The 13,577-nt window shown below is 37.1% G+C and overlaps 1 protein-coding gene across 3 annotated transcripts; it reads left to right on the plus strand.

Annotated features, from left to right (window-relative positions):
* The first annotated feature begins 1,223 nt into the window (after positions 1 to 1,223).
* LOC120007011 (zinc finger protein CONSTANS-LIKE 12-like) lies at positions 1,224 to 6,093 on the plus strand. Of its 3 annotated transcripts, none has more exons than XM_038857152.1 (5): positions 1,224 to 1,934; positions 2,067 to 2,294; positions 2,900 to 3,249; positions 3,608 to 4,988; positions 5,080 to 6,093. In XM_038857152.1, exons 1-4 carry the CDS (start codon positions 1,344 to 1,346, stop codon positions 3,732 to 3,734), a joined length of 1,296 nt encoding a protein of 431 aa, XP_038713080.1. In that variant the 5' UTR covers positions 1,224 to 1,343; the 3' UTR covers positions 3,735 to 4,988; positions 5,080 to 6,093. The 3 variants fall into 3 exon arrangements, with proteins under 3 accessions (XP_038713080.1, XP_038713081.1, XP_038713082.1); XM_038857153.1 differs by having other exon boundaries at positions 3,608 to 4,963; XM_038857154.1 differs by having other exon boundaries at positions 2,070 to 2,294.
* The last annotated feature ends 7,484 nt before the right edge of the window (positions 6,094 to 13,577 follow it).

Consider the following 13,577-nt stretch of genomic DNA (forward strand, 5'->3'; position numbering starts at 1 on the left):
CCTAAATTTGTAACACCACCATCACCATAATCTACACACTATTAACGTTATCCTCCTCTTCTTCATCCACCTCCAAATCCTCACCATTAGTCCCAAATCTTAAATCCCCAAAACATTCATTGCCTTGAACGAAGAGCTTGGTGACGATGGTGACGTCATGTCGGAAGACGAGAGAGAGGGCTATGTTTAGAAGCCCTAGAAAGAAGTTACGATTACAAGGTGCGATGGCTATCGGAGGTTAGCGTCAGAAGTTAGTGAAGAAGAATAAAGAGAGAAGGAGTTAAGGTTGAAGCTGAGAAGCGATAGGGATAACGAGGTGTTTAAAGATTGAGCGACATTTTGACGAAATTTTGGGGTGTACTTAGTAATTCGTGGGATGTATATAACACTCATCTTAGAATTTAGAGAGCTATTCCGAATTGACATATGGGCTCTAGTGACCTGTTTGGGTCAAACTTTCGGGCCCATATCAGCCCATCGTCGTTATGTATGGGCTATATGCACTTACAGTCCCCACTCTTCGCACCTAATTAATATATGGGCCCAGCCCGGCTCTCTTCCAAGTTCCAACAAACAGAACCGTGTGCAAGTTTGACGGCGAGTAAAAAGTATTGGTTGGCAAAACTGTTAATAATTATCCAGAAAAAAATTACTCTAAGCCTGAAATCTCAAGATATGGAGTCAGCTACATACTCGTTGGCTGAATTGGCAATAAAACAGGGACTGTTTCCCTTCACAAAACCCATCTCAATCATCTCCTTACTTACACCTCTGCCATTCCCCAAACTGGAACCCGAGTAAAAATGCCGAATCTTCTAAAGCCGATACCATCCACGTCATCATAGTATTCAATTCTCCAAGTCCAGGTTTTGCCAAGTGTCACAAACCCAGTACGTTCAGGAGAAACCTGAATAAATGGGGGAATGAATTCAGTTTCGTGTCACAAACTGAATTCGAAGAGCAATGTCTGCTAGTTTTTCCGATCAATGTTGTTTAATTGTTGTTGTCATTGACGCCACTGATATTGGTTGATTCTGTTTTGCTTTGGTTTGTGGCCGACGTTCGGCATTTTCCTACTGGTCTGTAAGTGGCTAAGTGCAATCCCCATTTTCAAAATCTTTCTTCACTTTGTTCTTGTTCAGCTGTATCAGCATTTGATTTAATTAATCAAATAGGCTTATGTTGATTTTGTTGTTTCTTTTGTTTTTGAAAAGGTGAAGGTTTGGGGAGTTTTTGATCTGAGGAAGTAGAGCAAATAATACCGAATTCCTGTTGCAAGCTGCAGTTTAGGAAGTTTAGTTAGGAGGAATAAATTGATTGGTAGAGTTATATTGAAGGAAAGCATGGAACCTGTTTGTGAATTTTGCGGGGTGGTGAGAGCAGTAGTATATTGTAAATCAGATTCAGCTCGGCTTTGCCTGCATTGTGATGGATGTGTCCATTCTGCGAATCCTCTGTCAAACAGGCATTCTCGTTCTCTTTTATGCGATAAGTGCAATTCACAGCCTGCAATGGTCCGTTGTATGGATGAGGAATTGTCCCTTTGTCAAGGCTGTGATTGGAATGGCAATGGTTGCTCGACAATGGGCCATCGACGCCAGGCCTTGACTTGTTACAAAGGATGCCCTTCTTTGGCAGAGTTTTCGAGGATTTGGGCTTCAGTTCTTGAGACACCTTCTTCTGGTGGCTATGATGTTGGATGGGGGCCGCTTAGCTCTATGTCCGTGACTGAGAATTCCATAGTGAACTGCATTGAGCCTTCAGAAAATGAGGGGCCATTCGGATTGGTTACTAGCAAATTGAGTCTACTGGAACCTTGTCCCAAGTTTGAACCTTTGATGGAACTACCTCCTTTAATTCCATCAAATCCAAATTGCATGCTGTACTACAAAAATCAAACACCTGCATTGCCAGAGGAGTCAAACATGCCAAAGGTAATATTTCTGGTTAGTTGGTTAGATTGATTTAATATTAATATCAATTGATCTGATTCTTCCAACTTACATGATTTATTTGTTTATTTTGGTTATTTAATTCTACTTCCTTTATGTTTTACTTTTCTCCAGCAGGAGTGCTCTGGCATTAAGGATGTTGGACTTCATGGTGGAGACAATCTTTGTGAATGTCTTAGCATTGACGATCTCCCTTTAGACTTTGAAAATGCTGATGACATATTTGGGTGTTCACAAGGTCATAGCAGATACCAATTTGAGGATGGTGGTACGAACTGCATCTTAATGGACAAAACCTTATCTGTCACCAAATCCAATGGATCCATTGAGAATGCTTTTGAGGTTTCCTCCCACTTTACTTTTCATATAACAAGTTCCTCTATCAAGTTACTTTCGGTATAATTTGCTCATCCTATTTTTCATATTCCATCTCAGGCATTTGTTAAAATTCTTGACTGTGTGTGAGCAAGCATTTGTGATCACGATTTTGTGTTTACGATAACTAGAATTATGAATCTAACTGGTCAAATCTCATGTCTAAGTGTATCTTTTGGCTGATGTTTTGATTCATCTCTCTATTGATTCTGTTCATGAGTCGAGATGTCAACTTTAGAAGGCTGCTTTCTGATCATTACCAAGATCTTATGCACGTTGTGCTTTGAGAAATTGCTTGTTCACTCCTACGGACATCTTTAATCATACCCAAATCCAATGATGACCCAAGGAATTCTGATGCAGGAAACAAGGTTTTTACTTGCTTTGGCATCTCAAAAATTATGAAATAGCAGCAAACAATGATTTTGGATTTCTGCAACCATGCATCTAAGTTAGGACATACATTTTGAATTTGTAATCTAGTTTTCATTCTGAACCTGGTTCCTTAATTGACCCGATGAGAGTTTGCTTGCAGCATTCATAGCTGACAATACAGTTGCGTATTTCTTTAGGCATCATCATCAGGACAACATGATTGTGTGGCTTTCCAATCTTCTGGTGCCGGGGGTTCAGCCAGTATGATGCAGATCATGAATGGTACCACTGCTTGTATGTTTGTCAATCCCAGTTGCAACAGAAACATCAATAATATTGGCTTTCCTACTGGGCAAGTTCATTCAAGCATGTCACTTGCAATCTCCAGCATCACTTGCGAAAGTAGTGTTGCTGATTACCAAGATTGTGGATTATCGCCAATATATTTGACTGGTACGTCTCCATGGGAACCAAATCTGGAGGCTAGTTGCCCACAAGCAAGGGACAAAGCCAAGATGAGATACAAAGACAAAAAGAAAATGCGGATGTACGTGTTTTTGTTTCAATTAAGTAGAGTATTATTCTTGCGCTTTGAGGATATTTAAATTGATGTTATTTTCTCAAAATAAATTTATTTCTTGTAACCTCAAAAATAAATTGATGTTTATTTTATGCTTTTGTTTTGTTTTGTTTTGTTTTGTTTTTTAAAAAAAAGTTTCCTGAATCTAATAATTAACATCAACTTTTTTTCTCTTTTATCTTTTTAAACCTTAAGGACATGACACTATAACCTCAAATTAGCTTTCACTACATAGATTCATAATATAAGCATATGCTTATAATACTGTCTTTTATATCATAATATAAGCATATTCTCATGTATTTGTCTACTACAATATGTGCAGGTTCGGCAAACAAATAAGATACGCCTCTCGAAAGGCCAGAGCTGATACGAGAAAGCGAGTGAAAGGAAGATTTGTGAAAGCTGGAGAGGCATATGATTATGACCCTCTAGGGACAAGTAACTTCTAAGCCAGACTACTTAATCTTTGCACCTGAGATTGTAAGTAAAGGGTGCATTTACGAGGTATAAACTGTCCACCAGCTGAATATAAAGCATTGTTTTCCCTCTGGTGATTTCATGAGGATATAATGCTTGCAGGTAGTAAAAGATCTTGCATCTGGCTAAGAGTTATTTGTATTCACTCTAAGCGCAATTAAGTTCGATGGATGCCTTAAATTCCAATTCTGTTGTGATATGCTCTCTGAAATTCCTGGTTTTATCTTCATCCGTGGCTGCTAATAGGCATACACGGTTCTCTGATATTTGATAACCGTGGCTGCTAATAGGCATACACAGCTCTCTGATAACTGATGGGCATAATCTAATAGGTTATGTATAGGTTAAATTTGTCTACGAGTTTTGAGTGTTAAATCAGCTAGAGCTGCCAAGAAAGTGGGAAAAAAAGGTGCATTTGAGACATCAGGTCCTGGCTCAAAGTCAAGCTAGCGGTTTGATTTAGATTGTTTAACCTAACAAGTGGAGAGAAAAAAGTGAGTTGGGTAATTCGACTTCAAACCTCTAACTTGTGATGGATCTGGATAGCTTGGAAAACTATTGATTGATTGGTATCAGTGACGTAAATCCTCTGTTCTAGCACTAGAAATTGAGGCTTTTAAATATGGCAGCCTTTATCTATATTGATCTTTTAACATGCCAGTTCATCACTCTTGTTCATTTGGTGGACAATTCATGCCAATGATAAGAACTGAAAGCCATGTTTGAAGACATGCTGCTTGAGTTTATTTTTTATTCTCTGGAAGATAAAATCTTCCTGACTTTATAAATAGATATTATTCTTCATTCATCCTCTTTGTATGGCATAGCCGATCCTTTAGCCTTATGCACCTGTAAATTTTCCTATATTTTCAGAACATAATGTTGTATTCTTGGTTTTAAAGTGTTATTCTGATTGATAACTCAACCTTCATTTTTCTCACCGGTACTCTCTTTTTTCTTGCAGTTTCCCCCTATACTATACTACTTTGTTCTGGAAATCCGCATAGAAAATATGCAGGCACATTTTATGTTCACCATTGCAGATCTTTGGTACCGGTGGCTGCATCGGGATTGTTTGAGCTGCAAGAAACTGAAGCAATTGATAACATCTATGACAACCTGTTAACTGCCTCTACCATCATTTTGTTCAATAATGTTCCATACATTCTTTGGTCAATGATTATTTGACCCCAATTATTTCGTAAGTACTAATTAAAAGCCACTTGGTAGGTTTTTTTTTTTTCCCCCTTTGAATCAAATAAGATTATTCATATCCCAATTCACTTATCGGTAGCTTGTTCTCTTGTTCTACTCCAGTTACTTTAGAGTTTAGAAGCTATTCAGTTGGAAGAAACAAGCGGCGACAATACCACAACGACCACCTTTTGTTCAAGCTCGTTCTGTCCATTTTGGTTTTGCTTCCACCAGCTCAACCATTCCTGCTGTAAGGAAATGTGGATATTGCAGATCAAATTCTTACATTGTAAGTGCAGTACTTAGCCGTATCTGTTCCGCGTAGTAAACTGTTCTTGAACCATATTCATCAAATTGAAATAAGTAGAAATGCTCATTTTCCTTGCACATTTGGATTGATATGATACATTTTGGATTGATAGCTCAAAGCATCTCTTTATTTTCCACGGCTATAAGGCCTCTGTTCTGCATGATTATCAGGTCAAAACGTGTGATACATGCCTGACAAAATTCTTATTTCATTATTTTTAGAAAAGTAAACAACTGTACAAGATCTCCTTCACTAGTTCTTACCTAAGAAGTTGAGCTCCTGAGGAAGAAAAAAACCTATTACAAAAACATGCTCAGAACTCAGAAAGAATTCTCTCAAAAACACTCATCTTCTGGTTATATCTATATCTACCCATTAACATTCCAACGCTTCCTGCTCTTGTTGGACTGGACATCAAATCATTCATCCAGAATAAATGAAAGTGTTAAACCATACAAGCTTCACACAAAGGAAATTTCAAGTACTATATTGTAAAACAGAAAGAACCAAAAAGACTTGAATGAGTCAACTTCACATGAAGCGCTAAGGATCACATAGAGACGCAATATCCTAACTCCAAGGGGTTGGCCGAGTTACTTTCTGGCACCCTGAGTCCTAAGTTCGAAACCTCTCGCCAACATTTTGGGACCACACCTCTGATAAAATGCTAGCAAGGTACATGATCTCGTGTAGGGAAACCTGGCTTGGAGAAACGCAACATCCTTGTCTACATACTCATTCATTCCCTTTCTTCTTTTTCCTTCAATATATTAACTAACAATAAAGAATCCGGTGGAGAAACCCAAAAGGAAAAAAAGACAGTTATTAAAGAAACAGAAAAGGTGTTTTAAGCATTCTTGGTGACGTGTTTTCTTCATGGTCTGAAATGCAATGCCTTCTCTCTTTCAAACTGACTATGGTTGGAAGCACAACCTCCGCCGAAGCTCCGATGAGATATCGGTGAGTGAGGTTCTGGCATTTGTTGCAGAGCAAGCACCTTATGTGCCTGCCGGCTAAGAAATTAGCTCCATGAACCCATTTGTCACATTTTCTGCAGAGAAATGCATCATCAGCTTGGCAATATAATGAAGCCTGTGAACCACATAATTCACAATTCACCGAACCAGATGTTTCATGGGGTGTTGAATCAGAATTACCCTCTTTGCAGCTGAACCTACTTGTTTGGTTTCCTTGACACATCTTAAGAAAGCTCAATATCTTAAAACTCCTAAGAAGTTTTGCCAAAGAGAGCCATATATATACTAGAATGTTCCCTTGTATGTATATGCTCATTTCACCACATGAATTTTTTTCTATAATTTCCACATTATGACAATGATTGCCACTACAAGACAGAATTCTCACTGTTTTCTTGCATTCTATTAAACTGTGTCCTCATCTTTTTTTTTTGTCTAAAAGAGAAATATGTGGTTGATTGTGTAAGCTGAGAAATGTGACTCCACTAATTTATTACAAAACAGAGAAGGCGCTAGACAAGATTGACATAGAAGCTAATGTGAGGTGCTTGAAGGATTGTTATTAGCCATGATTTTTTTTCTTCTTTCTTGTTGGGTGGTTACCAAGTCAATTTTGTTTACTAAAGAAAAAAACTTGGGTGTATGGACAAGAATTAAAGCCGACTTGTAGTGGTTCCCACCATCTCAATTCTTCTCACACAAGAGTTCTTGGCTAGTTGGGCAATTTGGGTGAGAAATGATTTTGACTCATTTTGGAATCCAATTCTTTAAGAAACCCACAATTCATAGAACCAACGTGGAAGTTGAGGAGTGGAATACAAGTCCTTGTCCGTTGAATTATTAAAACACTTGTATGGTTGAGATTTGAAAGGGTTCAAGCAGTGTTGGTTGCCGTCCAATGTGAGCTTGTGACTATTAGATTTTGGAAAATAAAATAAGTAGTGGACAAAATATTGTTTCGGTTTGTGTACGACTAATATCATAGGTAGAATTGACATAACTTAACTGGGTGGTATATAAATAAAGTCCTAACACATCTCACACAAAGATGTGTTTTCTAGACCTAAGAACCAATGGTGATGGCTCATGAATAATAAATCTGTGCTACCTTGTTACCCATAACAAACAATACCCTTGATTTGCTTGAGTTTGGATTTCTAACGGTTTAGTTTAGTGAAGCAATAATGTTAGGAATCTCACATTGGAAAAATGTGGGAGTTCCATTCAACTTATAAGTAGTGCCCAACCCTCAAACACTTGATGGTCATTTTAAGGACAAAACTCACATGTGCCTTTGACCCAATGTGGAACAATACCTCAAGTGTTGATTGGGCATAACCTTTCTCTTTTACCGATTCTTCAAATTATAATATGGTATCGGAGCAGTTCCTCGATCCTTAGGACCTCCACCCGATGTATATATGGTGTCCAACCCTCAAACACTTGAGGTCTCTTTTAAGGACAAAGCCCACATTCTTGACCCAATGTAGAACAATACCTCAAGTGTTGGTTGAGTCCAACCTTTCTCTTCTACCCAACTTTCAAATTACAACATGGTATCGGAGCAATTGCTCGATCCTTAGGACCTCCATCCAATGTATGTATAGCTGGTGCCTAACCCTCAAACACTTGACGCCCTTTTAAGGACAAAACCCACATGGGTCTTTGACCCAATATGAGACAATACCTCAAGTGTTGGTTGGGCCCAACCTTTCTCTTCTACTCATTCTTCAAATTATAACAAATAATAATCCATGAAATCAATTTGGATGAGTGAAACTTACACAAGGGAGGTCAAGTGGAATTCAATATATGGACACCTTTGACTGTGCACACTGCACAGAGTAATGGCAGTTTCCATGAAAGGGAGAAAATTTTCAGTGGTATCAACGCACCACGTCATTATGCTGACGTGGTATGCATGACCCACTGAATATGTGACATATGGAAGCCAATAATCTAGTCAACACGTTTTCTATAGCATTTTATTTCTCTGTTATTTTATTTTGTTTCTAAAGCAACGAAGATGTCAGATGTGAGTTTTTGTGTGACTTTCGTCAGCGGTTGTGATCATCTCCTATTCCAAATCTATGTCGCCATTGATTTACCCGTAGCTCCTTTTTATATCGATTGCGCCATTGATTTTCCGCAATTCATTGTGAGACCAGCAAGGCGGTGGAAGGCGCTGAGGATTCGTTGATAGAGTCGTCGAAGACGATAACGATACATATATACAACACAAACTGCAATTCCAATGTTTCCAATTCACCCCAATTTTGACGAAGTCTTAGTGAGATAATGAAAACACAAGAAGCCAAACCAAGGAATTCTCAATTGAAAGCAAACATGTAGGTTTAGGCAACTCCATAGGGCATTTTAGTCATGGAGGCCCAAAATCACCAGTAGCTTAGAAATTTCAGCATCACAAAACTCAATAAACAAGAGAGTGAAAGAGGGAGGGAATGAGACTAGAGACGACTGCGGCAAAGCCAGAAGCAGTTGCTCGTTCATCGACAGAGAAGACGTCTCTTGCTATGTCGGTGTCGGCCATGGGTGCAGGATAAGGATGGTAGATGACGTTAGCAAAAAGCACTAAGAATTACAGAATAAAATGAGACAAAACATGGGGTATTTATTGATTGGTTTAATTGTTTATATGTGTCATATATTAGTGGATCATGCACACCACATCAGCATAATGATGTGGTGTGCTGATACCACTAAATATTTTCTCAACGAGAGGGGGAACGATTTTGGAAGTCTCTGTTTAGAGGCAAATATGCAATAACCTTGGGCTTGGGGTCTCAGCCCTTGAAGCCTAGTAATATCAAATTTGAAATTTCATATTAAACAGACTTGACCCAAATATAGTAGCGTTGCCGTCTCGTAATTGGACAGGCAAGTCCGAAGCCCATTAAATACAGTGGTGCAAGCGGTTCTGCTGCATCAAACTGATGCTTGATACTAGCGGATTCACTAACATATCTCGTGTTTTATTTGTTTTTAAAAAATAAAACATGGGGTCACAATATTGTTATTATAACAATATAATATTTTGTTGTGGGCCTCATTGTTTGTAATATTTAGGAGTAGATATAAGACCCCACATTATTAAAAATATTTATAGTACAATAATTAAAAGAAAAAATATTTAAAATAAGTAATACCCACTGTCTTTCACTATAATATAATAAAAAATTATGGTAAAATAAAATTTTATTATAGAAATCATAAAATAATAATAATAATAATAATATTTATAATAAAATAAGCAAAATAAAAAATATTAATATTAATATTAAAATAATCATTTAGTTTTGATATACAAATATTTATAATTTATACTTAAAATTAATTATACTAATAAATTAAATTTATTAATGTTAATTTAAGATTAAATTTAATAACAAACTTTATTATATAGTTTAACATAATATTTTAATTTAACAGTTTTTCCGTTAGAGTCAATTGTTGGTTCGTCAAACACCTCACATCATATTACACGTCTCAACTTTTTCTTTTTCTTTTTTCACAGTTTTTCAGCTCGCATTAAAATTTAATCCAATCTCTCTACCAAATGCACCCAGATTGTTTAAGCAATCTAGTCAACGACGACATCTTGACCCGGTTTGACAGTGCGTATTAACACTGCGTTTGTGTCACGGTTACACCCGTTGGGCCAAATAAGTGTTTGGTTGTGCAGCCCATTGTGTTTCAGCCAACAGAGTTCATAACCACGTTCCAACCCACGTTCTAGCCCACAACGCCGATCTCGTTCACTCGTGAATCTCCATTCTCGTGACTCGACGAAGACGATCTCCCCTCGCGACCTCCACGGCATCCGCTGCTACGACTGCGCAACACTACGGGATTCGCGACCAACTCAACTAAAATCAGGTATGGCTTACTCTCCGTCACCCTCTGTTCCTCACTCTCCTCACATATCCGGGTTACGGTCCGCTCCTTCTTCAGTCTCCGCCATTAGGCTGGAATAGGAGAAGTAACTTCTCTTTCCCTTTGTGCTCTTATAGTTATACTCATTTATTGTAATTGATAGGAGATCTAGTCACTCTTAGGTTTTAATTCGATCTATGCCTTTTTTATGCAAGTGTCTGAGTTATGATTTCCTTGGTATTGTTCAGTGGTGGATATTTGAATTCAGTATACAAGTGTTTGATTAGCTTGATTATTGCAAGTATTTAAGTGATCATTGCCATAATTAAATTTAGTGAATAATCCAGCATGCTTGCAGCTGAGATTCACTTGAATTTTCACTATGAACTCTATATTGTCATCTTAGTTTGTGAAATTAAGTGGATCCATTGAGCTTTTTTTTTTCTTTATTGTACGTAGGCAACTTTCCAGAGTGATGCAGTTAAAGACCTTGACTTGTTTGGCAAAAAGTAGATGTTTCCACCTTCTGTGAAATATCCCTTTCGTGGTTGCCTGTGCAGTTTTACATAATTTCATACGATTGCGCGTATTGGATGACCCGGAATTCACTGCATATAGTGAGGATGACGACATTGTTCATGTATCAGGCATGGAAGCCAGTACCAGCGGAGTTGGAGCGAGTACTTCGGAGTACCAACAATTTATCAGTGAGGACATACAGATGTCAGCTATCCACGATATGATTGCGGCTGAAGTTTTTGCATCGTATTAGATTACATTTTTTCCTTAATTGTCCAACGTCATCAAATTATGTAAATTACTTTGTGTTAAACTACTATGCAATGTAAACATTTGTTAATTTATATCAATATTATTAATTATCTAGTGAAACATTTATATTAATATTATTAATACCATTAATTATCTACTGAAACATTTAGATTAATATTATTAATTAATAATAATATTAATATTATTAATTATCTCATATTATTAATTTATATTAATATTATTAATGAATTATATACACAAAACGTGAAACTGCGGTTGACAGCACCTCACCACAGTTTTGAAAGTGATGCGCCAAACAACTTTTGCTTTTCAACTCACCACACAACACCATAATTTTATAACTCACAGCACCGCACCACATCTCACCGCACCTCACAACACTCCCAAACAGCACCCTTGTCCTCCACCTCCATCGCGGTGCTTAAAATGGTAGTTATTTAGGCATTTTTGATAAATAAAACTTCACATATTTTTCAGAGAATAAATGCTACGGCGAAAAATTAAAATAAATAAAGAAGAAATACTATTGGCTGAGCTCTTTTTGAGTTGTTGGGCTTATCATTTGTTAACGTTCGCCGAGTATTGGAGTAACACCAATAAGACCATAGTTGAGCCCAAGATGCGGCTATGCAGCAGGCCTCAGAAGGAAGATTCGGCCCACAAAAGCATATGCTTACTAGCCCAGTCCAATCAACTACGCCAAAGCCACGAGATATGCTCCAGCTAGCCAGGCCCCCCTTGCATCACAAAGTCTGCGCCTCTAGTCCACCACCGTCTTTCTCAATTTTCAATTGTCAGCTTGGACTTCCACCATAAAGTTGAAGTGCAATACGAGCTTTGCCCATTAGAATGTGGTTGGAATGGACGTGTAGAGGGGTTGCAATATGAACCCCCTCCCAATCCTACTTAACACATGAGACGGAAAAATTATGAATGTTCCATTCCAATGAGAAACATATTTCTCAGAAGTATTTCAAAAAGGACAATGCTCTAAACCTTCAAAATATGACCCCCAAAAGTTCTCAAATTTATATGATATTAAAATAACCATTGATTAAAAACACATATATAGAGCTCACTTCACATTAAATGAGAGTCTTGTAGAGTCACGTTTTGATGTCTTAAACATTATTCTTTCAAAAAAAAAAAAAAGAGTTCATTAGGAATAATATTAGTACAAGTACGAACTAACCCCTTACAAGTTTGACTCTCACCAAAACAAGTGAGGATATAATTATAATTTTATACAACTTAAAAGAATTAAAATCCTTTCCAACCCACTTCCACCAAAACAAGAGTCCTAACTAAAAATCAAACTCTCTCGAATCCTCCCAACCTAGCTAACTAACTCTCCCCAACCCCTCCCAACCTAACTCTACCCAACCTCTCCACACCCTACCCTTCCCCAACGGCAGTACACCCTCCTTCCATGTATAGACTAAGGAATATCATAAACACCCGCGGCTTTTGAAAATTTCTTCTGTCACCTTCTCAAACCCTTCAAACTATAAATTTCCCCAAGTCAACGTTGAAATATAACCACATCTATATATAGGATACTTAAGAACTCAAACGTTTAGGGCACTTGTAATGGTAGACAATTATTGAGCCAACAAAGATGTTGTCTTTTGCTGATGTGGCTGTATTGTAAAACGTGTTTTGCTTATGTGGCTGCATTGGGAGAAGTGTTTTGCTGATGTGGATGTATTGGTATTTGGTGTTTTGATGTAGTTTTGTTGTGGATAATATGGAGGAATGAAATGTTGTTGGGTTAGGTGGAAAGAGAAAATGTGTGGGAAGAGAAAGTGTATAGAAATTTGTGTTTTGCTGATGTGGCTGTATTAGAATACGTGTCTGACTTGACTTTTTGTGTAATAGAGGTGGGACCCAAAATTAATTTTGTTGGGGACATTTCCCCCTAAACCATTGTATGTGCCCTTAGAATTTATATGTCCCATTACATTACGGTAGCCAATAAGAAAAAATGATACTAAAAAATTTTAAAAAAAATTGTGATTGGTAATTATATATATATATATATATATATATAATTATATATATATATATAATATATGATAATAAATTTTACAGTAAAAACGTTCTTATTTTATTTTATAAAACTTACGGATGTTTGTTTTAACAGTTGGATCTAATCAAATTAATTTAGGGTTTAGTGGTTAGAGTTTACGATTTAGGAAACCACTTGAGTGATAGCCTAGTGATGAATCTCTGTAGGGCTAAATCATAAGAACTCGAAAGGTATTTAGTTCGATTTCTACCTAGAGCAATATCCTTGTGGTCATACATTGAATTTTGACTCAACTTACATTGTCGACAGTTGGGAAGCTTCTGTGTTTGCAGGCCCGAGTTTAAAAACAAAAGTCCATAGGTTTTACAAAATAAGAACATCCTTTCTAGAAAAGGACTCTATACATGATAATAATAATTTGATTATAATTATATTACTATATACAGATGTACTGTAAAAATAATTTTATATATAATATTTGTTCAACCTTAAGATTCGTATTTTTGTTTGCGATTTCCGCAGTGACAAAGCGGAAGTACCAACTGAATTGTGCTATGACGAATTCAAGAAAGAATGTGGAAATCTCCACAAGTTGAGAACGAATCTCGTTTTCTTTGAT

The sequence above is a fragment of the Tripterygium wilfordii genome, chromosome 10, assembly GCF_013401445.1.
Source record: "Tripterygium wilfordii isolate XIE 37 chromosome 10, ASM1340144v1, whole genome shotgun sequence".
In the NCBI taxonomy this organism is placed as follows: Eukaryota; Viridiplantae; Streptophyta; class Magnoliopsida; order Celastrales; family Celastraceae; genus Tripterygium; species Tripterygium wilfordii.